At 32.9% G+C, this 26,473-nt stretch overlaps 2 protein-coding genes across 2 annotated transcripts; one reads left to right on the top strand and one right to left on the bottom strand.

Moving 5' to 3' along the window:
• The first annotated feature begins 575 nt into the window (after nucleotides 1-575).
• LOC123654156 (zinc finger protein 628-like) lies at nucleotides 576-9,549 on the top strand. Its single transcript, XM_045590083.1, has 11 exons — nucleotides 576-857; nucleotides 989-1,236; nucleotides 1,647-1,842; nucleotides 2,456-2,689; nucleotides 2,785-2,964; nucleotides 3,015-3,210; nucleotides 3,401-3,546; nucleotides 4,150-4,287; nucleotides 7,124-7,215; nucleotides 7,842-7,935; nucleotides 8,878-9,549. The coding sequence occupies exons 1-11, from the start codon at nucleotides 576-578 to the stop codon at nucleotides 8,950-8,952; spliced, it is 1,881 nt and encodes a 626-aa protein (XP_045446039.1). The 3' UTR covers nucleotides 8,953-9,549.
• Nucleotides 9,550-14,236: 4,687 nt separating this feature from the next.
• LOC123654140 (protein rolling stone-like) lies at nucleotides 14,237-25,320 on the bottom strand. Its single transcript, XM_045590080.1, has 4 exons — nucleotides 25,026-25,320; nucleotides 19,961-20,071; nucleotides 15,881-16,076; nucleotides 14,237-15,009 (listed from the first exon to the last, which is right to left on the bottom strand). Exons 1-4 carry the CDS (start codon nucleotides 25,318-25,320, stop codon nucleotides 14,799-14,801), a joined length of 813 nt encoding a protein of 270 aa, XP_045446036.1. The 3' UTR covers nucleotides 14,237-14,798.
• Nucleotides 25,321-26,473: the final 1,153 nt, after the last annotated feature.

Genomic DNA, 26,473 nt, shown 5'->3' with positions numbered 1-26,473 from the left:
TTCCAATATTTGAAAATAGTCTCCTGCAGAATAAGGAATTAGAAGATCCGAAGCAAAAATGGTGCTTAGACTTTACTCAAGACTCGCAGAAAATTATAATTGAACATTGTAAGTATTGCTAAATTAGAAGTCGCCCCTTTTACATTGGTTGATATTTTTAGAGATTCCTATATTGATAAAAAAAGAAAAGTCGCGTGATGTTTTAAGCTATGTCTTCTGAGAATTTACTATATTTTTATTAAAGAAATATTTGTTTCTGATCTGGGTACTTGAACTTATTGGTCATTCTTTAAATTCAAAAGTATGTCATTTTAATTAATAATTAATTATTGCTCAAGGTGTAGAAATTATTCTAATGGTCATCTAGCCTAGTGTTTTAATGACATGAACAATAAAAAGGTTTGGGTAAAATAAAAAAACGATAAAAAAGAGACAAAAGAGAGAAATTAATACAAAAGCAACACAAATTCTCTGTTTGTTTGTAATTATTAATAGATTATACATACTTCATTACAGATGATGGATCCCAAATAGGGAGCATATATCTAGATCAGAAACCAGATGTTGTTAGTACAATGGTTCCCTTAGCCGCTGTGTCATCAATACGTCCAGAACATAATTTGGTGCAAAATGAGAATTATACGTCTATGGCCACAATGACAAGCTTACCAGCAGTATCAATACATGATTCTTCTGAAGTTATTTCATGTGACTTTAGTACTGTGACCTCTGAACACAACATATCTACAGTAACATCTACAAATCAGGAATCAAATAATGTTCAAAATTTAACTTCTATGGATAACATACAAAAAATTTCCATCGAACAGTTGACCAGTGCACCAATAAGATTTAAGGTAAAAAAAACTTGTATCTTGGATTTATTGTATGTATCTTAATAATATTAATAATAATAGATAATTTTTGTAAAAAAAAAACTGCATTAATTTTTTATTATTATTTATTATTGTTTTTTTCAATTAACTGAAAATCATTGCAGTGTGATATGCCAAATTGTAACAAAGAGTTTATGAGTGAACCAAAGTTAAAAAAACATAAAAGTTCACACAACAAAGACAGCAGTACTAAATCTGCAAGGCAGATAACAGTGGAGTGTCCAGTTAAAAAGATTCTCGAAAATGGGTTGGAAGAGTCATGTGGAAGAATATTTCATGTTAGAGAGGAACTTGTAAAACATTTGAATGAAGAGCATACAATAGAAGAGGCAGCTTATAGGTAAAAACTAGCTTTAACCCTCAACTTCGTGTTCATGCAATTAGGAAATAGTTGCTCATAGTAGATAGACTACAGCAAAAAATAATATTACATCAAAAAAAAATAAAAAAATAAATTAACTTCTATTATTCAAAAATGTGGAGGAAAAAATTTGTTAGAACTGCCGCCTGATCGTTTTACCTAAAATAGTCAACGTAATTAAGGCTGATGTTTTATTAATAAACGTTTTACTAAACAATTTTTTGCGTTAGGAAATATTTATTGCAACATAATATATACATTTAAATACTTTTTCTTTTCAGTAGTTTATTCGGAGAAATAATAATTTCACATAAAGTTTCATAGCTTGAAAAGCTCGACTTTGTCAGTTTATATGACGGCATTTCTATTCACATCTTACTCGTTGACAGGTGTCAGGAGTGCGGGCGGCGGTTCTTCTGGGCGTCAGGTCTCCGTGCGCACGCCCGCGCCCACGCGGGGCGTGCGGGGCGCTCGGCGCTGGCGTGTCCGTGGCCGGGCTGCGCGCGCGTGTTCCGCCAGCCCTGCCGCCTGCGCGAGCACGCGCGGGCGCACACCGGCGACAAGCCCTACCCCTGCCGATACCCGGTGACTGACCACTGCACTTTAATTATTCAAAACGCTACGTATAGTTCTGGACGTATTTTTACGATTTTGCGTTATACACTTTTTTGAAGGCAAATGTTTTGGTTGGATAAATGTATACATAACTAGAATTTATTATTTGAGTCTTTTCTTTTTTCGATGAGTTTAAAAAATCTTATGTTCACTAATTATTAATTATTTAATTTAATTATTAACTCTTTATTGTACACCACAATATGCAAATACAAAATAATAATAATACAGACAACTTAAGAATGTGTAGTACAAGAGGCGGTCTTATGGCTAGTTAGCCATTTCTTCCAGACAACCCAAAATAGGATTGAGTATTATTTATTTGGAGGTCGGGTAGGTGGTGCAGTTATATTATAATAAACTTACATACAAATATCTACACATTAATATTTACAAGCAATACAAATACATTATTAGAAGTTATGTAAAGCGATTTTCATTTTAAACTATATTTAGATCAAAGTTGTTTTAACTCGCAACATAATATATCATGTTTGCATATTTGTTATTTTTTTATTAACAACCAAACCAATAAATTATTATGATTATTCTATAAATTTTTGTATTACTGTCGTTCGTGCAGAACTGTGGCTGGTCGTTCCGCACGGCCAGCAAGCTCTTGCGGCACGCGCGGCGGCACACGGGCGAGCGGAGACACGCGTGCGCCACGTGCGGCCGCGCCTTCCTGCGCCGCGAGCACCTGCGCGACCACGCCGCGCGGCACCACGCGCCCGCCGCGCGCCGCGCGCACGCCTGCCCGCACGCCGGTAACTACAGCCCACACACTACTGCGCTAGCTGGTGCGCCGCGAGCACCTGCGCGACCACGCCGCGCGGCACCACGCGCCCGCCGCGCGCCGCACGCACGCCTGCCCGCACGCCGGTAACTACAGCCCACACACTACTGCGCTAGCTGGTGCGCCGCGAGCACCTGCGCGACCACGCCGCGCGGCACCACGCGCCCGCCGCGCGCCGCACGCACGCCTGCCCGCACGCCGGTAACTACAGCCCACACACTACTGCGCTAGCTGGTGCGCCGCGAGCACCTGCGCGACCACGCCGCGCGGCACCACGCGCCCGCCGCGCGCCGCACGCACGCCTGCCCGCACGCCGGTAACTACAGCCCACACACTACTGCGCTAGCTGGTGCGCCGCGAGCACCTGCGCGACCACGCCGCGCGGCACCACGCGCCCGCCGCGCGCCGCACGCACGCCTGCCCGCACGCCGGTAACTACAGCCCACACACTACTGCGCTAGCTGGTGCGCCGCGAGCACCTGCGCGACCACGCCGCGCGGCACCACGCGCCCGCCGCGCGCCGCACGCACGCCTGCCCGCACGCCGGTAACTACAGCCCACACACTACTGCGCTAGCTGGTGCGCCGCGAGCACCTGCGCGACCACGCCGCGCGGCACCACGCGCCCAGGAGATTGAACCTGCGATCGACTATCGCATCAGCCACTTGTGGACTATTACGCTCAAGCGACGTCAAAACATTAGTTATCTTTAATATGTTATTAAATTTTCAGACTGTCAGCAAAGCTTCACGAACATGAGTTCCCTGTATATGCACACGAAGAAAGTACATAAAAAGAAAGAAAATGATCAACCAGCGAATCCCACGACTAGTGACAATCAAGAATTACCAAAAGTAACGTCCGAAAATTTGTTCATGGTAAGTGTAATAATTATGGGTTAAATAAAGCAACTTATTACACGTGTCTAAAACATTAGAAAGATATTTTATTTTTATTGATTTTATTTTATTTAAAACATCATCAGCACATAAGACATTAAATGAGTACAAATTGTACATTTCGACTAAGCCATTTACAGGTATTCGTATATGTACACATATATTATGTATAAACATTTACCTAAAACGAATATGTATAAAACAAATTATAACACTCCTATTACGTTGCTCACCCAAATTAAAGAAGAAAGATGTCCAATAAGGAATATTAAATCATAGAATTTATTTATTTGTCATTCACATATTTATTTATTTATTCTCCATACATACAAGTTTACAGAGCTTTCCTTCAATCACAAGTAAGTCAATCAGAAAAAAAGGATAAACGCAGGTATGTCAAATTGAGAAAATAATGATAAATTTAGAAATAGAAATATACAATCTTATCAAAATACAATAATTAAAAATTACAATGACAATAAAAACACGTTAGTGTCAGTGAATTAAATATTAAAAGAATTAAATATAAATAATTTGGATAAGAAATTGTAAAGGAACATGTAAAGCTCGAGGCGGTTTCAGGTGAGTCTGCTGGAGGCGGGCGCGGCTGGCGCGGCGGGCGCGGAGGAGGCGCACGCGGCGCGCACGCACTGCACGTGGCCGCTGGCGCGCGCCCCGCCCTGCGCGCCCGACGCCTGCGTGCTGGCCGACGACGTGCAGGTACGGCGCCCGCCGGCTTCTGTTACACTAAGTAACTTGTTCACGTTGGAACGCGCGGTCGCGGTGGCGGGTGCGGTCGCGAAGACGTGGCGGGTTCGTGTTCACATTGGCCGCCAGGCGTTTGCGCGGGTGTGACATGTTGTCAGAGATTGTAACCATGGACGACGATCTTTTATTTTTTAGTTCTAGCCTGAACAGCACTAATAAACTCTTCTGTATTGAAAGACACGATGAAGACGCGCTAACGTTTCTAGCGACAAGTTCATACTGGTTGAACTTACCTGACGTCGCGAGTGAATCGCGCGCTCCGCCGCTAGTTCGACGTGAACACACACAAACATCTACGTGACTATCGTACGTATAAACATCTATCGTACGTGAACACTTGGATATTACGCCATATGTTTGATATTTCGTGACCGCGCCCGCGCGTTCCAACGTGAACAAGTACTTAAACTTGCGCACGCTTCCCTAAGGGAGTGGGCTGGCGAATGCGTGATTACAGCCTTACGAAGACTCTGATCGGGCGAGGCGAACGGAAGATTAACTTAGTGAAGATAGAAAGAGAGGAAGTGACATTTCGTAAGCTTTACTGCAGTCGCGTGCTCTCACTCTCACACTCGTTTTTTTATTTAACTATATTATTATATGTATAGAATTATATAAAATATTTGTCATTGAGACCCTTTTAATAGGTGTGCTTATCCCTAGAAGATATTTCTTTCAGCACCCCCGAAAAGGAATGTCTGCAGACAGAAATTAAAGGAGTTAAACGTACAATAAGGGAACATGAAATCATTGAAATTACTTATCGACGTCGATATTGAGCGCTGACCTTCAACCTTACTTCAACATTTTAAGGATGTGGATGTTTAACGAGTACTAAATACTTTTGCATTTGAATTATTTTTATTTTCGTATTGAACCAAACTATTTTCTGTTTGCGACCATTGAACGTTTGCAAAGCTATTCCTTTGATATCTGTTGCATTTGCTCAATATTCGTGCCGATACTTATACTATAGTCGTCACAAAATAATGGGCCCGTTTGGATATATGTCATCGAGACGTAAATAGCGAAGTAAAGATACAACTCGGTATTCGATACGATAAATCGATTCAAGTTTGTATGAGTATTTGATCGATTTGATTATGTAATGTAAAGTGCATTTGATTAAAATTTTTATCAGAAATTTAACTTAAACTTTAATATTGTAGGTATTTTGAAATAATACAATGGTACAAAAGGTTAATTTGTCTTTATTTTATATTTTTATATTGTTTTCTATTGTTTACACGAATTTTAATCATTACAATGAAACATTTTTTCTGGATTTTATCGCGGTTTATTAGCCAAATCAAAATTTTATTTACGACTTTGAGCGCCAAGCTCTTTTTTTCAGTAAAGATAACGACACAACGTTTAATAACGATTAAAATCGAATGAAGCTGGTGAAATTCAGTAATTAATTAGTTACAGCACTGGTGTTTAAAAAAAAGACAACGTAATTGTATTGTTAATACAGTTGCTCAAAAAGTGGCGTATTGCAGGGACGTATAGCGTTCGGGATATGGGCTATTACATACTCGTGCTTTTTTTTTACCTTTCCCGAACTCATGCGTTCTCTTTCCCAACTGTCAAAATAATGTCTATTAAAAAGAAAAACCAACCAAGAAGTTTTTATGATTCATCCAAATGCGTATATTTCTAAAAAGAAGCTACTAATTTGTTTCAATATCAGATTTAATGATTTTATTGAATGAGTTTGGTTAGGTTTCATTTCATTTCATTTCATCTCATTAAATTTCATTTTCATTTCATATCAATAAAAAACTTCTACTGAAGACTTGGCTGTATAGGCATAGTTCCTTTTGCCTACCAGAATGGGTGAAGAAAAAAAAACTCTGCTTATATTCTACGGTTGGCGCCATTTTTCAGAAATTTTCTTTTTATTATTTTATTAAATTGCTTCATTTTTTCGCAACTGTATTAAAAATAGTCGTTCAGTACACGTGCGGAACCGTCATTGCAACTTGTTCCGACTGTCAACCCTCGCCTTCGGCTGCGCCTCGGCTCGGGTAGACATTTGTCGGAACTCTTTGCAATGACAGCCTTTCCACACTTGTAATGAAATATACTATTGAGACGTTTCGTAATAATTAGAAATTGCATGTTACTATAAAGTATGCGCGAAAAGAATACTCCCAATGTATTCTATCATATTATTTAACGCGCCAAAAAATGTACGTATGTTTTAAAAACACCTTATGTTAGTAATAATTATTTTATTGTTTCTTACAGTTTGGTACCAAGCTACGTTCTAGGGTATTTTTCAAATGTCCAAACGGGCCGATTATTTTGTGACGACTGTAACTTCAAAACTCTTTATTAAATTATCAAATAAAAATCTATTTGTAAAGTTACTACTTTATCAAAGGTGTCCCCTTTTGGAAGGAAAATAGTATTGATTTAAATCAATATGTCAGAATAATGATAAATTTTATTCTCATGATGTCATGATTGTAATATATACCGTTACGGGACGACGCGTTGGCGCAGCGGTCATAGCATTGACTGCTGCGCTGGCGCTCGCGGGTTAGATTCCTGCTCACGACAGACATTTGTATCGGCCATATAGATGTTTGTCGTGGTCTGGGCGTTGTGTTTGTGTAGTGTGTGTTTTCGGATCCCCAACACAGGAGAAAATCCTATTGGGCGGAGTTGAGTGTAAAGCGTTTATTAATTGAAAAAAAAAAAATGTGACATTGCATCCTATTAAGACTATGATAATTACGTTATTAGTAAATCATTTAAACGTGATCTTTCCTTTTTATAGGTGGAGCAATCTGAAGGATTTGAAAATAACATATATACTGTGAGAAGTGATCTGTTTCTTCACGGAAACGTTCTGCACAACGAGGACAGCGAGTAAGTATTATAGAAAGTAAAAAAATGTATGTATTATGTTGTTTATTGAAGCAAAAACTAAAGTTGTTGCTCTGTAAAGAGAAATTTATTTTTCATGAAACATTATCACAAATTATTTTTGCAAACATAACATTTCTAAATTTATGTCCTTATTATTATTAATTACTAACCTGTAAGGAGAATCAACATTAAAAGCTATTGCTTCAAATACTATTTCTTACAATCATAATTTGAAAAATTAAATTTAAAAAACCTCTTTAACGTTTTATTGTACAAAGCCAAAGAAAAGATAATCTTTTTATAGACGAATTTCTAGAATGAACATAGTGCAAAGTGCTGCCACCACAGATAATACTTTGACGTATAAAGTCGAAGGTAATGTGCGGAAAATTCAAATTAAATGAAAAGTAAAATAGCTTCATTTACACGTACTTATATGTAATGCCAAAAATCATATGTATGTACTCTAAATTACATATATATATTGAATTTCGTTATACTACAAAAATCCTTGGTAAAAATATAATAAAAAAAAGGATTTAAAAATGAGGGCACTATTACTGACGTCTCTTAGTGACGGATGACGTCATACGTGTGTAAACGCTCACGTAGCGCGTGTGCCGCAGGCCGATGTCCCGCTGCGTGCGCGTGGCGGAGGACGGCGCGCTGGCGCTCGACGCCGACCTGCTGCTGGACGCGCCCTCCGTGCACCTCGACCAGGTAGCGCGGCGCCCTGCTGGCCACACCCGTGCGCTCATTCTCCACTTGGGAGAGGGAGGCTAGGCCACCGCGGTACTCCGCTGCCGGTCGGCGGATATATTCCCTGCTACGAGTAACGATCGCCATCAGGTGTATATGATAACAACCGGGACCAAAAGCTTAAAGTGTTCTCCGAGGCACGGTGGAAAGACCTACAAGGACAGACAAGACTCCGAGTGGGATTCGAATCCACGACTGCCGGTGCTTAGGTGTCTCCACGGCACACGCACCACTACACCAGAACGGTCGTCAACGCCAGAGCGGTTGTCGTGTAACCGGCTGCTGTTCTTTAGAGCGTGTTATTGGAGTTAACACCTTAAGAAACGATATAAATCCTTATGGTGTGAACTAAAATATGTAGAGTAAAATTGTGTGAAAAAGTAACCGTGCCTTGAGTAACATTTAGCCGTTAAGGCGTTTTAGCGAGCAACATCGCTTGCGAGAAAGAGACAAATATATTTTTGAATATCACGCTATTTTTTCTTAGTAAATAAACCTGTAAACTCCAGTCACGTGTCGTAGCTGACACCGACACTTTTTTAAATTATATTATACACATATATTATACATTAAAAATAGTGACGTGAGGTGCGAAGTGCTACTTCCACCTCCACCTCAGAAGACACATCGCTGCTACGAAAATATTACTATAATTATATTCGTTTTTTGTCATTTACTGAGCACCATATTGCTTTTATATTATTCTCTACTTGGTTTCTAACTTGTAATTTAACACTCATTTGATTGTCACACTGAATATTTCTTATTTCAGTCTATACAGTAGGTATAACGCCTTCCAAAGTTTTATAGTAATTTAGAATATGAATGATGTCAGTTTTGAAGAATGTATTAAACCTAGCACTTAAAAAAGCATCGGTATGTAATAGTAAGTACTTTTTCTAGGAGGAACTCTATACAGACGCCGTGGACGAGTCTTCCTTCAGAGTATTTCTGCTCAGTGGCGAGGAACTTGCATAAACGTCTAAGACTGCCTTTAGCTAAAATGTTCTTATTTATATTCTCTGTGTAACAGCGGTAATTGATGCTAAGTAGTATGATTCATTTGTATATAAAACGGAATATTTACTATGTTTTTGTTTGGTCATTTGAGTTTCCGATATTTCGAAACTAATGCAAGCGCCATAGTCTCAGATGTATTGCGCTATTGTGTCAATGATTTCCGACAAACGAAATAAATATACCGCTTATCATACGAATCATGATGCTTAGCTGTAACTTGGCAAGCTATTTACTAAACGCTTTTAGCCAATTTAATTCAATTCAATTTGAAATTGAAAAAAAATTATAAAATAAAAATAATTCGAATGCATGCAAAGCGTGTGACGTCAGTTGTTATAAGAGTTAAAAAGATGATTTATGGTACTCGTGACGGGGACAGCTGGGTCAAAATTTCTGTTAGTGCCGTCCTTATTTCTAATTATTTACTCAAAGATTTCTAAAAGAAAAATTCTATACAATGTACGGTCGCGCTTAGTGTCAGAGTTCTGTTTTTAGAGTTTAGAAAAAAAAAGTTTAATTCAAATGTCAAAGAAAAGAAATATGAATTATTAATTATAATTAACTTTTATTTTAGTTAATGTAAAAGTATTTTTTAAGATTCCTCTTTATTTTCATCGTTAAGTTGTTTTTAAAAACAACAATTTATTTTAGTATATGAATTTATTTATGAAAAATGTTGCTATATGAAAAATAAAAAGAACTTAATTTATAAGTTTGTCTAACACTATTGTTCTCGTTTGAGAACAACTATTAAAAAAGGTGAAGCATGTGTCAAATTCGCCTATGGAACGTTTCATAACCCTGCAATATTTTCAAAACCAAACTTAAACTGTCGAAAATTTCATGTCAATCACACACACAGTTTCCAAGATACAGCCCAGTGATATATGGATGAAAAGACGGACTAAGGATTAGGAACAAGATTTCATTAGTTCAATACTGTGGAATTGTACCAATAAGTGGTAGCCAGTTATTAGCTTTTTATTTCTATTCTGTATTAGTTATAGTTATAATAAGCTGTAAGATATCAAAATAAAATAAAATACTCAGTGAACCAGCCTTGAAAACGACCAAACTGGTATTTCTAAAGACATTTTCATCTATGTTCAAATTCGTATAAAATGGTATCACAATTACAGTTATACGCTAGGTATTTAAAAAAAATTAAAAAAAAAATCCGCGCTATAATTATAACTGAAGTTTATAATTTTAATTAAAATATAATGATACTCGTAGTAACGATTGATAAATTAAGGAAAATTTGTCAAATTACCATCACATATTACTATTAGTTAAACGTAAGGCATTTATTATATTATTATAATATTAAAAACTTGTAAAAAATAGGTAAGGTTTGTAAGGTAATTGTTATAAACAATCTCCTAATAGTATACCAACCACTCTTGTTTGATTTCATTAAAACTGTTTTAAAAGTTATTATGTGATAGTACTAATTGGTATATTATTTATTTTTAAAACGCAATAAGTTTATATTTGAACGATATACGAACTTATGGTACAAAGATCTGTGCATATACGAAATTAACGAACGATGTTATTTAGGGTGCAATAAATTTGTTTATGTGGGTGTTTTTTGGCCATTTATAAAAATTTGGAGAAATATTTACATGTGGAACAGTAAATTAACTGTTTTACAAGAGTCAAATCTATTAAAATATATTCACGTGTTTTTATTTTCGACTGCTTATATAGTATAAGTTAAGTATCACGATACTTGGTCGAAGACGATATGAGTATTTGATCTCTATTTGCCTTCTAAATAAGTCTATTATGTATATTTTCTATAATAGCATAATTTTTTGTAATGTTTGTGATACTGACTTTTGATATGCATAATGTACAATATGTTACTAGGTATAGTTTATAGGTTAAATTTAGTTTGTAATGTAGGTTAAGGTGATTGTTAACATTCTGGATAATTGTACCTGACATGACGATCTATGTTATGTTACATTTGGGTTATTAAGAACGGTATTTGTGATCCTCTTAAAAACTTCAAAAAATTGTGTGTGTATTTATGTACGCACGTAAGAAGTAATACTTCATTGGTTAGTTAACTTCACGTTGCGAAATTTTTCTTTGTTGACGTGCTAACTTCAGGGTGCTGGTTTTTTGTGACGGTGTGCGGGCGCATCGTCAAAATTTACTATTATAATTCATCAATTCAAAAATTCATAACCTTTACTATATTCGATTCAGTTGGGAAGAAATAGGTAACATCGGGTATATAGACGTAACAGATATTGGGACTATGATAGTAAAAAACGTAACAATTATCATATATATATTTATATATTTATTGATTTCATTACATCGTTGTTTGCCGATTAAAGTAAATTACTTTATACATAACATAATAATATTAAATTAAAAATATTTTCTTTTTAGTTATTTACAATAAACTTCTTTGTAACTTATGTACATGGGTGTTAATTTGCGTTCGTTGTTTCTATTTGACAACTAGAACCAGACATATATTTTTCACAATGTGTAATTATAGTAAAAGTAACTAAATTTCATTTTTTAAAGAATACGATTATTTCATCGTTTCTTTCCAAACTTCTCTGTACTGAATCTGATTATCATCAAGAGTTTCAAATATACAGTGATTTTCTATCGTCGAACTATTTTTTTTTCAAATGTTTTATAACTATCCAGTACTCGTATGTGTTGCATGCGTAGATTCGTCATGTTAAGCTTTAGTCAAAAACTCATCCAAGGAACGAGCCAAGTAACGCCTGCTAGAATAAGTTTTATTATATAGACGAAAATTTAGTTTAAAATTATATATGTAAATAAGAAATTATATTTTTGGATATACAAACATAGGGTGAGATGCTTATTTTTTGAGACTGTTGATCGAAATCAATTTTTGTTAAAAATTATAATCTAAAGTTATGTCTGCGGCTCCTTATTTGTTGTCAAAACTTCTGCATTAGTACAAAACTAAATTTTCTAAAGTTCCTGATTTAATTACCTTTGCTAACATACCTACTTATAAACTTGAAGTTTTACTTATATTTTAAATTACATAATAAATCCTGTTCATAGTGTTTTAAACGACCAGAACTCGAATACATTGTACAAGCTGCTATTAGCTAAAACTTTCAAATAAGGAGCTATAAATGAAATTCTAAATTATATTAATTTATAGATAAGTTTTATTTTAGTTGTTTCTATATATTTGTTTATGTAATTTCGTAAATATAATCACATTTTTGCACAGAACGAACGCGCTAAGTCAATCTTAAATTAATCACATATCATATTTAGTTTTGTTATTAATTATATTATAATTGTTTGCTTCGTGTTTATTCAGATTTTGCTATATCATAGGAATAAATGTTTTGAATAAAAATTTGGTTTCATTTGCTATATAATTTGGTAAAATACATCTATAATTAATTCCCTATAATTAATAAAACAATTAAAATAATGTTAGGGTGAAAGTGAAATATACTATATACCAGGTAAAGGATTCGAAACTTAAAATGTATACCAAACTAAGATACATAAGTTTCATTATTTTAAGTAGCACCTTACATACATTTTCAAAAATTGAAAATCGAATAAAGGACTTAGAAATACAATCGAGGTCAAAGTAGGAGGTATACTGAACAAAAGAGGAATTTTATTTATTTAAAAATGGCCTAATGAGTGCAGTTTTAAACAAATATTTTTCAGGTATAAATAACGCTTGAATATTTTATCTCATAATTAAAATTAATAGCCAAATCTACAAAAAACAAGTTATATTTTTTTAATGGTTTACGATTCTTATATTATGTATTGTTTATTTATTTATAATAAATTAATGAATAATGATATGGACATTTACCCACACTCATTGTAATTTTTCCATTAATATCAGCTAATATGCTTATAATAGGGTAATAATAACTGGTTAAATTTTAATGGACGCGTTGAGTTCACGTGACCGAGACGTGACGTAAGCGACTAAAGGTTGTATTATTGTGTTATTTTAGCAATTCTCCAGTCACACTGACAGAACCGGATATTTCAAAATCTACAGAAAAATTAATGCTCTCCATACTAACTATATTCATCTACTTATAGCCCAACAAAATTGTGATGAAATACTTCAAAAGTACATTAACCCTATTTCATCTATTTTCTGTCAATTAGAACTAAAGTTTTAATAGTGTAAAGAATTATGTTACTTTATTTTGTAATAAATCTTAGGTCAAATTCTTATACTCAAACAATAATTCGTAATTTCTAGCTCGATGTGTTCGAAGATAGAAAATTAGGAACCTGGCTTACTTGTCAGTAAATTGTATCTCGAATGACAAAACTATTTCTATTAATAGGTACTTAAAAAAAAAACATATTGCCATTCATACATAGAATACTTCACGCTGGCGGTGGTTATATTTACTATAAAAAAAAACATGTTATGATAATATTTCGCTATTGATTATGCACAGTTTTTAATAAGGATACAGAATTGAAATTTGATCGTTATCTCTGGTCTCGGTTGCTTGGATTCAAATGCTACTTTAAATTATATGTACAAATTGTATTTAAAATAATACCTACATAATTAAAATAGTGTTTGTCCAACACAAACATTTGAATTTTTGCTTCTTAATAAACATAATTTCTACCAAAGGTGTCAATTAAAATTAAATTTTTAAGCTGTCTAGCTTTAAAAATTTAATTTGAAGTTTTTTTCAACTTAATAATGTTTTCACACATTTTAAATTATTTTGTAATACTGTCCAAAATATAATATGCTAATATTTTTATTTACCTATGTACATCCAATCCAAATACAAATATCCTTTTTTTAAACATATATAGACTAGCGCTTGACTGCGATCTCACCCGATGGTAAGTGAAGATGCAGCCTAAGGTGGTGCGTGCTTGCCTAGAAGATGCCTATTCAATCTTGATTTAAAGATACCTAAATTAAGCTACTTGGAAAAACGGATTCGTGGTAAACGGGAACCAAACCCACAACCGGTGGAGTTTAGGCGCCTACACGGCACTCGCGTGTCAGCAGAGCAGTGTCATCGTAACTACCTACTGTTTGAAATATTTACTACATTGATAATGATGATGATTGATCTTATACTGAGTTTTACTCATTTCTAAACAAGATTAAAACAAAGTAAATTGGTATCTTACACTTATAAGCAGACGCAGCTAGTGACATTTTTTGCTAGGGGCTCCCAAGAAATAAACCAAAAAGCAGACCTAACTAAATGGTAACATTTATTTCATTTGTACAAAAAAATAACAATTCCGTCCATACATATAGAAATCTTTTGTTTCACGCGGTTAACCTTTTTCGATGTTTCTGTTTCGCAGTCATTAAATACAGTACTAGGAATCGTACTAAACTTCATTTCATAGGAGCGCAATCGCTGACGCTCCACTCGTTACAACTTTACGTCAAATGTATGCGTAGGTATAGTTAATATAATACTTAGACTATTGTATAGGCATAGTACAATAGAAAGAATGTAATGTAAGTATAGTATGTATTATAAAGAAACACAGATACAAGATTATGTAATTTTCGTGGGAGTGCACTGCATCAGCGCTTTTTAAGATGAGCCGTCTCTGCTTATAAGTCTTTTAAAGTCGAGCGAATAAGTTTTAATCAAATTTGAATACACCAGTACTGAGAATTTAAACATTACTTACAATTTTTGAATAATACCTAGCTTAAATATATTCAACTATAAGACATAAGTACCTACACATAATCATATATTTTTTAATCTAAATTAATTTAATCATACATTTTTCGAGAGTCAAACAACGTCTGGTGAATGTAGTTCAGGAGGTGTCAGAGGAAGGCTTGTGGTCCGAATGAGTGAAACAGACAACTTGTCTCTGGCGAGGGTTAAGAACCATAAAACAGTGTAGAGAATTATTAGGCTGGCTGCAGATATAGCGACTATTACTCCAGCACGGTCCGCTTGGCTCCAATCCAAAATCTCGTAGATAAACGGATTACCCATACTGAAAAAAAAAAATATTATTCTAACAATATATACGTATGTGTTTAATTTTTCATGTATATGTAATTTATTTGTTTGCAGTTGTATATATAGGTATATATTATATAACAGTTTATGTATTATATAAGAGATTTTTTTTTGTTTTTTTTTCGTTCTCTCGCACTACTGTACACCGCGTTATCACCATCATTCATCTCATCTCTTTTAGAGATAAGTTCGCCCTAGCCAAATGCAGGTGTTTTTAAGTACAATAAAGAATATTTATACAATTAAAATAAAATCCTAAAATTATCAGTTACAATTTTTATACTAAAGTAATCTACATTAAATTTACGATATCTATTAAAGCTGACTATTTGTATACCTGTCTACTTATTATAAAATTTATGACCTGAGATAATAATGAAAAGACTTATAAGTAGGTATAAATAATATTTTATCGTCACGGCGAGTCGTAATTTTTAAATTCTTGTGTATCTCACCGTAATACAACATATACATATGGCATAACATATACGTTTGAAACATGCGAGTATTTAGTACACAAAAATATTAAATTTAGTTAAATTAGATGTACCACCTATAAGGAAAGGTGGTGGGTAATTCCAATTTCGTCAATAGGTAACAATCCGGTTATGTACATGTATTTCTTTGGGTAAATCCACCTAAATATCACACGAACTTGATACTATAATCTCAGAAATATTGTGTCGTCAAAAGTTAGTAGGACTTATTAGAGAAGAAATATTATTATGTTTTATGCACACAATACACATAACATACTTTGACTCAACAATGTATAATATTTATGTCTAAAGATGACATGAAGCAGTTTGGTTTAATAAGAATTAAGTATTATCAATTGTACAAACCCATCAGTACCGCCCGCTGAGTAGTAAATAGCGCTGAAGCCAGCGTACCACACCCCCATGCCGAGAGGCTGGTAGATGTGTAAAAAGCGCATGGGAGTACGGGACAGAAGTAGCTCAGCAAGCGCCAAGCAGGAGTTGAATCCGTGAGTAGCCACGTCTAGCCAGAATGCACCAGCAGTTTGTTCGGCTTTAAGTTCTGTAAGTATTATAAGTATAGGAAAATGGTATCAATTCTAATTTTTAATTTATGTATATCTAAACACTTGTACTTGTTTCATTTTATTTTTTTGTTAAGATATTTTTGAACAGAATCACACGAAAAGTGGCAAAACTAAAGAATTTATTTTTACGGATACGGTAATCTCAAGAGCTTAAAACTCAAGACGCAAAAATCAGTAGTTAGTAGTAGTTAAATTGGCAAATATTTGTTTTATACTATAACAGAAGAAAGAACTAAGTGTAAATAAATAACAGTGATATTATTTAATACAAACTATATACTACACGAATAAAGAGTATAAACGATATCAAGGGCTACAGAATCAAAAAATACGATAGGTATTAGTATATTTATAAAAAAAATTCAAAAAGTAGTTAATAGCATTCAAAGATGTTTCAATGTAGTTAGCGTTTTTCGCTTTTAATCATTATTTTAAATGACTATTTGTAACCTTATTTCCACGAAAGACAAAAAAACCGTGTTTTTTTTTTATTTTACCTAGGAAATTTTTTAGTTATATCTCTGTAGCCTACATGGTGTATTGTAATCCCTTTATTATCCTATATTGAGATTAATTGGCTGCTTATAATTCATTCATTTGCGTACCTTTACATAGATGCTTTATAGATAGCCCATTAAAGTCTCAATCACACGAAAAAAAATTCGAATCATGGATTTTTCTTGTTTATTACTTGTTAAAAAGTGTAAAAATAATGAGATACAGAGAAAAATTATCTGTGAAATTTAATTTTGCATTAAAAGTGGGTAAAGTAATTCAAGATTCTGTTGATGCAAGCTATTTTGACCGTTTAAATAAATTTATTAGTTTCTAAAATTTTGCAATCCAGTCTTATTTGGTTTAGGTACGCTAATATGAACACAATAATCGGACAAAACAACATAACGTCTATATGCTGGATGTACCCAGGAGTTTGATATGATGAAAGCCTTCATTATAATTCCATCTAAATATCTCAGTGCCTATGTCTTAAGTTTTTCGTATCGCCTTCCGTTTTATATTTATTAGGCTTGTATACCGCGTACCGTGTAGCCTAGCCTGGGCTTTTGCCGCCCGGTGCCCACCGATAATTTGTCACTCCATTCTTTATTTTTTTTATAATTTTTCCTGTGTCTATATTTAATGACGGCTGTTTTCGAATAAAAAAAATATGTTGTGTCATGAGACATCAAGTAGGAACGAAGTTCCTTCGGGTAGTATAGAAGCAACACAGTTTGAAAAAAAATATGTTGAATTTTATATACATGATTGTTTTTTTTTTTTAATTTTGTTGATTGGTTTATAATTAAGTAAATAGAAGTATTTAGGAAATTTAGTATTTTAGAAAATGACAAATACCGTAAAATAATAATAATAATAATAATTCAAACTATTAAGTGAAATAAAAAACATATGGCTTTATTTATATTTGTCTACGGTATAAAATTACATAAATAATTTAAAAAAAGTTTACTGGGAATATTTTAGTTTTACAAACGTCATATTATACATTCGTGTGACTGATATTACGTCACTTCCGTTATATATTTTTCTTACGGTTTTAGTATCACTTTTTTTCAGTTCAGTCGCCCAGCCAAATGTCAAGCCTGCCGTAAGGAACTTCGTTCCAAAAACAAAATTTTCGACAGTTGACCTTAAATAGCTTTTTTAACACACATGGAGTCTATGGTGACTTTTGGCACAATTTGTCTATTAGCTTACTCAAAGTCTCTATCAAAATTCAGCTCTGTCGGAATTTTTGTTATTAAAAATGTCTATTTTGACTGAAATATTTATTTCACCACTATGACGTCAATACAACAAGGATTTAGTGGCGGATTCGCCTCCAGTAGGCTCTTAAAGTTTTAACGCCCCTACTGGATCTCTTGAAATCGACAGCTTACACAAAATAATGTTTATTTGGTTGAATTGTTAAATGTACTACAATTACAGTTTAACAAATACAAACAATATAAATATTATTGTTTTCTAATGTTTACACGAATTTCACTCATTATAATGAAACGACTTTTTCGGATATTATCGCGGTTTATTATTATTTTTTCGACGTTCCGTATACTTTACAGCCACTATGGTCACGGGAGGACTGTATATATAAATATTTATGACTATAAATATAAATATTTATTTAACTTTCTATTAACAATCCGATTAATCATGAAATGAAATCATTTAAGTTATAAAAGTTTTATGTTAGTTTTACGCGAAATTTCAAATCTGTAAACCCATTAATTATATCATTTATATCAACCTATGAAATCTTTCTCAATCATTTTGATTGTAGTTAAAAAAAAGAGCTAAGGTGAGTTTTTCTTGACTCAAACTAGTTCTAAAAACTTCTCTTACTCGAACAATTTGTCGCTCGTGTGAATAGAGCCATATTAAGTGCTAGATCCAGACTCTGGTTACTGGAAAATTGGCATTAAAAGTGTACAGTGACATGAACATAATTCCACATAACAACTGCAGTTCAGCTCCTAATTTCAAACTCGCGTGTCTCTTTCTCTCTAAACGCGTCAAAAGAAATATTAATTAAAAAATGAGTAAAACTATTGATTTGTAAAATGGAATATTGAAATGACATTGGATTTTTATTTACTTATTGTTTACATACCTATTGTATAGGTACACAAAATTTACATCTGATCTTTGATATTGTATTTATATTATAGACTAGCTTCGCGCGCGACTTCGTCTGCGTGGAACAGAGGCACGCGCAATACTTGACCATTATCTTGTTGCGAGATCTCCTGAGATACTCATTGAAATCGAATTATGTAAAGGGCTATTTTGTTTCAAATTAAATACTTGTAATGAATAACGTATTTATTTAAATAAGGATTAATATCATGTTTATAAAAACATCTTCGCAAATAATGCATTATTTTGGAACAAACTTGGTTAGCATAAAAAAGGTTATAGTGAGCCAACCTTAAAAGATAGATATATGCCGTCGCGGAGACGGTTTTTTTAGAACTTTTAAAGAGGATCGATTCTGTCATAAATGATTTTTGCAAAACTTTAACTGTTTTCACAGCGCACGCAGCGGAAGCTCTCAAAAGGAAAAAAGAACCCCCGATTTTGAAACATTCTCCATTGGTGCTCCGCTCCTTTTGGCCTTGCCGTGATGATATAGGTATAGCCTATAAATTTCCTAGATAAATGAGCTATCTAACACTAAAAGAATTTTTCAAATCGGACCAGTAGTTTCTGAGATTAGCGCGTTCAAACAAACAAACAAACTCTTCAGCTTTATAATATTAGTATAGATTGATGTGATTCCTGATCTTTAAGATCGTTCTTAAAATTCATTGTCTCAAAAGTCTATTTTACAGAGCGTGTGGTAATTTTTTTAGATTCAGACATTGTACAGTAATGGAATATTGAGATTTTTGTTAAATTTTTGTAACTAATTTTCTAGGTGTATAACATTTTTCTTTATTTGTGTAACATAAATAAAAAATTAAACCAAATTTGCTGCCCCTAAAATTTGCCGATTGTCTCCAACCTACCTACTAGTAAATCCGACACTGCTAGGACTTTTTTACGTACATCAGGAATTTCGAATCATATTCCAATTTCCGCTAACCTTTATTTTTGTTTGGTTATCCATTGTTGTGAAAAGGCTGTTGGCACGCCCCCCGTGCCCACAATGGTGGATCCACCCCTGCGTTTAAAACACCATTCTATGATTCTTAAAAAATGAGTCTACCAAAAAATCTCTGTCTCTTTGTGTCTATCTGTCAAGTACTTAAACTCATTGCAATTTTAGCTATTCTAGATTTCTCGTGATTTTTACTGGTGTTACAATTTAAATTAAGTAAGAATTATGTTTGCGTACCTGGAGAAAATAGTAAAATCCAGTAGAGGGCAGTTATCATAATTGCTATTGTAATGGTAATGTTATAGCACAGCCAATATATGCTCACATACCATGGCAAATTACCCCCATCTGAAAAGGTAAAATAATTTTAGATAACAGTCAAAACCAGTTTTTATAAATACTTGTTTTTCCAAATATTAAATAATATAAGTGCAAGAATACATATAGCTGCAGTCTGAAATTAGTTTATCTATATCATTTTATTAAGTTATATTTTTAGTAGGACTCTCATCTAAGCTACAAATACACGTTTTAGTTCAAGTATGACGGGAGAAGTATATACCTATCTACGTATTACAGTTTTCGCTCTATTGCCAATTTCTCGTACGTGTAAATAAATATTTTTTTTTAGTCTTTAATTAGACTTTGGATTAAAAAACAAAGTTTAACGGTAGCTAGTCTGTATATATTAATCAGTAGTTTTATTTACTACAGTAACTACCGTAATTCTGACTCACAAATACAAAACAAACACACATACACTCATGCGTTTATTACTAAATTTGAATATAATTTATAACTTCATTTATACGTCAAGGTTGTTACATTATTATGACAATTTGGACTTTATTATAAATACGAATATTAACCATTAGTAGCATTTTTTTTTTGTTTAGTGATAAAAAAATAATTAAGTAAGCATTAAATTTCCGTGAAATAATATTTTCGATTTAGCTTACAAAGTTGTAAGGAATTTGGTTATAATATATATTTTTTATAACAGCCCTTACACATTTTTGGATGACGGCTACTTATTCCGTGATGCTTAAACTGAAAACGGTGAAAAAGTGCTTAAATTTTTAACTTTATTTTACTTATATTGTTTGTTGCTATTGTCAGAGAAAATATACGAGAAAATGTTCAAATGGTGTCTATAATGGTTCCAAAGATACACACGAGCAGACATATGACATAACAGAATGATGAAGCCTCAGTAATAAGATTCTCTCAATTGAATCATTTGTTACAGCATTAAATACCTTACCAATTGAATTATATATTTATCCTCTTAATAGGGTAATGATTATAGTAATGATAATTTGTGTATCACAGGTTATTGTCGAAGTTGTAGACGTATAATTTTGTTTGCTCACTAACGAGAAAACCGACTTCCTATTACATCAATAAGTAATATAACGTAGATAGACGAAAAAATAGTCAAATACATATGCATCATTTGAGGTACCTTGAAAAGTACTTATCAGATCTCGATTAAATTTAAATAGGGCCACATGGTACCAGCTTTCGATTGAAAAAAGAATCATCATAATCGGTACAACGAGTAAAAAGTAATGAGGTACCTAACATACATTAAAAAAAACCATCAAATGAGATCCTTCTTAAAGTGGGTGAAAAGTTGCTTGTAGTACAATAATAAGGAATTAATCACTGTATAATTATATCCGTTTCAAAAACGAGTTTCATACATAAATTGCATGGTACCGTAGAAAGATAGTATACGAGTATATATATAACCTTGTGTTCATGTTTGAAAGTACACGTTAACACTAGGATTACAAGTTAGTTTTTTTTGTTGATTATACTCATCGTCTGTCAGTTGATTACTTGCCTTATACTTAAAACTTATATTTCTAGATTTATATTTATAAATATATTTATTAAAATCACTATAAATAAATGGATATATATATAACTATAGAATATCACAATATTCAAATTAATTTTACGATAACAACCTTCAAATACAATACTTGATGTTTAAATAAATGTAAAACATACTTGTTATTAACAACCGTTAAGAATCTATATATTAAAATGTGAAGCAAAACCTTCGTACCCCTTTTTACGAAAATTGCACGGACAGAGGAGTATGAAATTTCGTACACTTATAGTTTATATAGAGAAGGAGTACAAAATACTAATATTTTTTTAAAAATGATGCATAGAAATATATTAAATCAATAAAAAAACATTACACACACTACCATGTATTAGACACACACATGCATATTATACTGTTTTGTTGATTGTCAGTCTGCAAATCGAAAAATTTTAAAAAAATTTTAATTTAATAAAAAAGTTTTAATTTAGATTTTCGATTATAGTCGAATTTCGACCACTGGGCGACCACTAGTTAATGTAAATAAAGTTAAGAAGAGTACGATTTTTATTTTTTTTTAATTCGCCAAGAAAATCTTAAATAACTACCCTTTAGATACTTGAATCCTTGAAATGTTCCTAGTTTTTATGAATGAAAGGAAAACTTCTACGACATGTTTTATTTTAAAATACGTCATGGCTGATCTGTAGTGTGTTATTTCACACGAGACATGTGGGCCAACCCGGCCAACTAATGACGGCAATCGCAACGTCATTGCATAGCAATGCCACTATTAATGCGCGTCATGTGCACGTAAAAGAAGGAGAACAAAACCATGTTTGCAGTACATAAAACGTTCATTATAAGGTGTCGGAGAAAAGTCGCGTGCATTCAGTGAAATGTAAATATTATTTAAAAATGTAATGGTTTTACATGGCTTTTAGCTTGCCATTTACAGTAATACATTTTGAATACGCTTGCGAATGAACAGGAAGTTTTTAAACACATTCATATTGCTGGTATTGACAGTCTGATTTAAAGACTCTTACTGTAAAGACTTGTCTGATTGTAAAAATAATTTAAAGATTAAACTAGACTAAGTCTTCCGGTAGGTTTTTATTAAATTACGTGACTTCATGACTAAGATAAATTAATCAAAAAGAAATAAAAGAGGTATATCTAATCTTAAGTGTAATAATATTAAATAGCCTATAGATTACAAAAAACGACTTAATCCCCAGCAATTATTGCTTTACTTATCTATTATGGTAGTTTTGACTACATTTTTATCTATTAAAATATTATAGCTTTATGGTACATAATACATATGGTCAGGGATACTATGTAACATTTTATTATATTTTTATTTTATTTTTTTAAATTCATACAGCCAATACACAAACTAACAAAGTTTCCAACAGTAAATAATTTATAAATGAGCACAAGAAAAGAACATACATAAGTCATTTAAATTTTTGACAAAATGGTCACTGAAAGAATTTTAGGTATTTTTTGTCCTCTACATTCATATAACGCCCGCTCACGCTTATAATTTTTAACCGACTTTCAAAATAGGAGGAGATTCTCAATTCGATTGTACTTTTTTTATGTATGTTATATCAGAACTTTTGATCGTGAGGACCGATTTCGACAAATTTTTTTATAATCGAAAGGTGGTGTGTGCTAATTGGTCCCATTTAAATTTATTCGAGATCTAACAACTTCTTCTCGAGTTATATCTAATAATGCATTTTTACTTGACGCTTTTTTCGTCGACCTACGTTGTATTATACCACATAACTTTTACTGCATGTATCGATTTTGATAATTCTTTTTTTGTTGGAAAGGAGATATCTCTAGTTTTGTACCATGAGAAGGAAACCAGGATCTGATGATGGGATCCCAGAGAAATCGAGGGAAACTCTCGAAAATCCGCATAACTTTTTACTGGGTGTACCGATTTTGATAATTTTTAATTTAATCAAAAGCTGATGTTTATCATGTGGTTACATTAAAATTTTATCGAGATCTGATAACTACTTTTTGAGTAATCTTTGATAACGCGTAGTTACTTGACTATTTTTTCGTCGATCTACGTTGTATTACTTGTCGATGTAATTGAAGTCGTTTTTTTTTTTCGTTTGCCTGCAAAAAAAATATATCGGAAGGTGGTACGTATCATGTGGACCCAATCTACCAAGTTATTTTCAAGTTATATCTAATAATGTATATTCACTTGACTATTTATTCGTCGATCTATGTTGTATCATACCAAATAACTTTTCACTGGGTGTACCGATTTTGATGATTCTTGTTTTAATCAAAAGCTGATTTTCGTCTATTTACGTTTTAATTTTTGTCGATGTAATTGAATTAGATTTTTTGGTTGCGGACAATTATACAAGCACAAATTTTAGTATTGATAAATATCATCAAACACAATCTTTTTATTTATACTTTATCTCATGATGTAGTTGCACATTTTGTTTTTAATTTGTGTGAAATAGGTTTTCAACAAGAAATTTTCTTTTGTTTAAGTAATTAAAAAAAAAAAAAACAATTTTGGCAAATAAAAAGGTTTAAAAACCTTGGTAAAAGAATCGATATCTGTAGCCGTGGGTGTGGTGGACATTCATGAGATATAATTTTTCATTCATAATTGCCAAACCACATACTCTTTTTAATACAGTAAAAATTTGAATAATTGTATCTAAACTTATTGATTTTTTTTTTATTATAACACAAAGTTCTTGTTGATAAATCCTTTATATTAATATATTGCAAAACATTATCTTACGTTATATTCATGTTTAATGTAGTTATCACCTATAATTTAGCTTATACTTAGACTTTATTGTACTTGTATTATAATTATGCTAGAAATGTGGTGCGTGCTTTGTTGGTGTTCAATAAATAAATAAATCTTAATGCAAAAAATGTAGAAGAAATATTTATACGATTGAATCATCTTGCATACATACTTGGATACAATAATTTTTATATAGGTATCATAAAATTGGCGGTACTGATAAAAGGAAATAAAGATAATCTTAATTATATTTAGGTAGAATTAATAAAGTTAGTTCTACGAGTACAAATGAAAAATACTAACAAACAAACGGAATAAGCGAAATGAGGAAAAAGTTAAAGATTGTTATTTATAAATTGAACAATGATAAAATGTACAGTAATCGTTGGTTACATTTTCCATCATTTTCTATATGATTACGTCTGTAGTACAGCGAAGGTAGAAAAGAATTGATTTCTACGAAAAAATTATGGAACAATTTAAAAGTAATTAATAATTTATTTATAAAACTCGGAATTAATAGAGTTTCAGAAATACAAGTGTAATACTTTACTAATTTTAATTAGTTATATTAGTTTTAATGAATTATAATGAATATCTGTTCCTTTTCAAGAAGAGAGAGAAATGGTCAAATGTTTTTGCAAAAAACTTACCTGGTATTTTTTTACATATTGCAAAACAAGAGACTAATAGGCCACTAAGTGTTAATGATGTCACTAACAAGAGACCCCAGTTTGTGAGGTATATCATCCAATGGGGGCCAGCTCCAACCACCAGTGACCACACCAAGATCCCGACAGACACAGAGCTCAGGAGCAGCCGCACAAGAAACATAGGAATTGCCGAATCTCCTCGTTGCCATGATGTTAAGTAATAGTCGCTCGTCTTTTCATTTGAAGACACCCATAAATCAGAGATCGAGAATGCATTCTTCAGTTTTTTAACCATCTTTCACTATATATCACTTTAACATTACTATTTTCAGTTTTATCGTCAGCTACTCAAATAGTATAACATCAAACTATCGAGCGCAAATCGCTCTGATTACAGTTTCATAATAAGAGTGAGATGTCTTTAAGAATTTACGATATTTCTTATCGATGTAGTATCTTTATCGCAAGTTAATAATTCATAATATGCGAACAGTCTATCTTAGTAAAACATTCACACTTGTTATTAAACATTCACACGTTGCTTCCTCGATGTATTTATAAATCGAGTGACAAGGAAAAGAGAGTAACTGAATTGACAGGATTTATTTAAGTTTTAATATTATTTATTTAGTCACGATAAGGCGAAAATAAAAGGTTGTATTTAAAAAAGAAGTAAGAACGGTTAGAGAGCGCGCGACGGTGTCGGCAACTGACGGCGCAACGCCGCAGTCGCCTTCGACGGTATACTTGCGTAAATTGTGTGGCTTTATGTAATCAGCTGTTCTGTAGATCCAAACAGGTTTTTATGTCCCAATGTCAAGAAATATATGCTGTAATATTGTTGGTCAATCATCGCTATCCTATTTTAGACGCGCTATACCAAGGAGCTTTCCTTTTTTGGAGGACAATTTCTATTTTTAATGTGCGCTAGCCATATCCCGTGGTCTTATCCGCTGTAAATTTATGTACAAATAGATTACTTTACAATATTTTACTACAGTTATTTATAGAGTAATAAATCCATTTCTACACCGCCTATCAAGGTGAAAACTACACTACGTTTTAAATTGATTTCTATGGTCACAACTTAAAAGTAAGGTACGTTTAATTTTGTGTAGCAGAATTTGCGCGGTACCAGAAGAAATATTAAGACAACAATTTACAAACATTTGTAGGTTTTATTGTTCTCTTTTCTCAGGAGTATGTATCTCTACCCGACTAGAAAAAAAGTTAGGCTTAACCAGATGTATCTGGACCGGATTAGGATAGAATGAGGCATGCCAGATCCAGATCCGGCAAGCTCTATCAGGTCCAGACAAAGAATTAATAGAAGTTAATAAATAAAATTTAATTAATAATAATAATTAATATATCATTTAAAAAGAAATAAAAAATAATTAATATTTAAAGTAAAAACATGAATAAATAATACATTGGAAAAATAAACG

Source organism: Melitaea cinxia, chromosome 1 (assembly GCF_905220565.1).
Source record: "Melitaea cinxia chromosome 1, ilMelCinx1.1, whole genome shotgun sequence".
Lineage (NCBI taxonomy): Eukaryota > Metazoa > Arthropoda > Insecta > Lepidoptera > Nymphalidae > Melitaea > Melitaea cinxia.
Note: the sequence above shows the minus strand (reverse complement) of the source record. Positions and strands in the feature narration are given on the sequence as shown.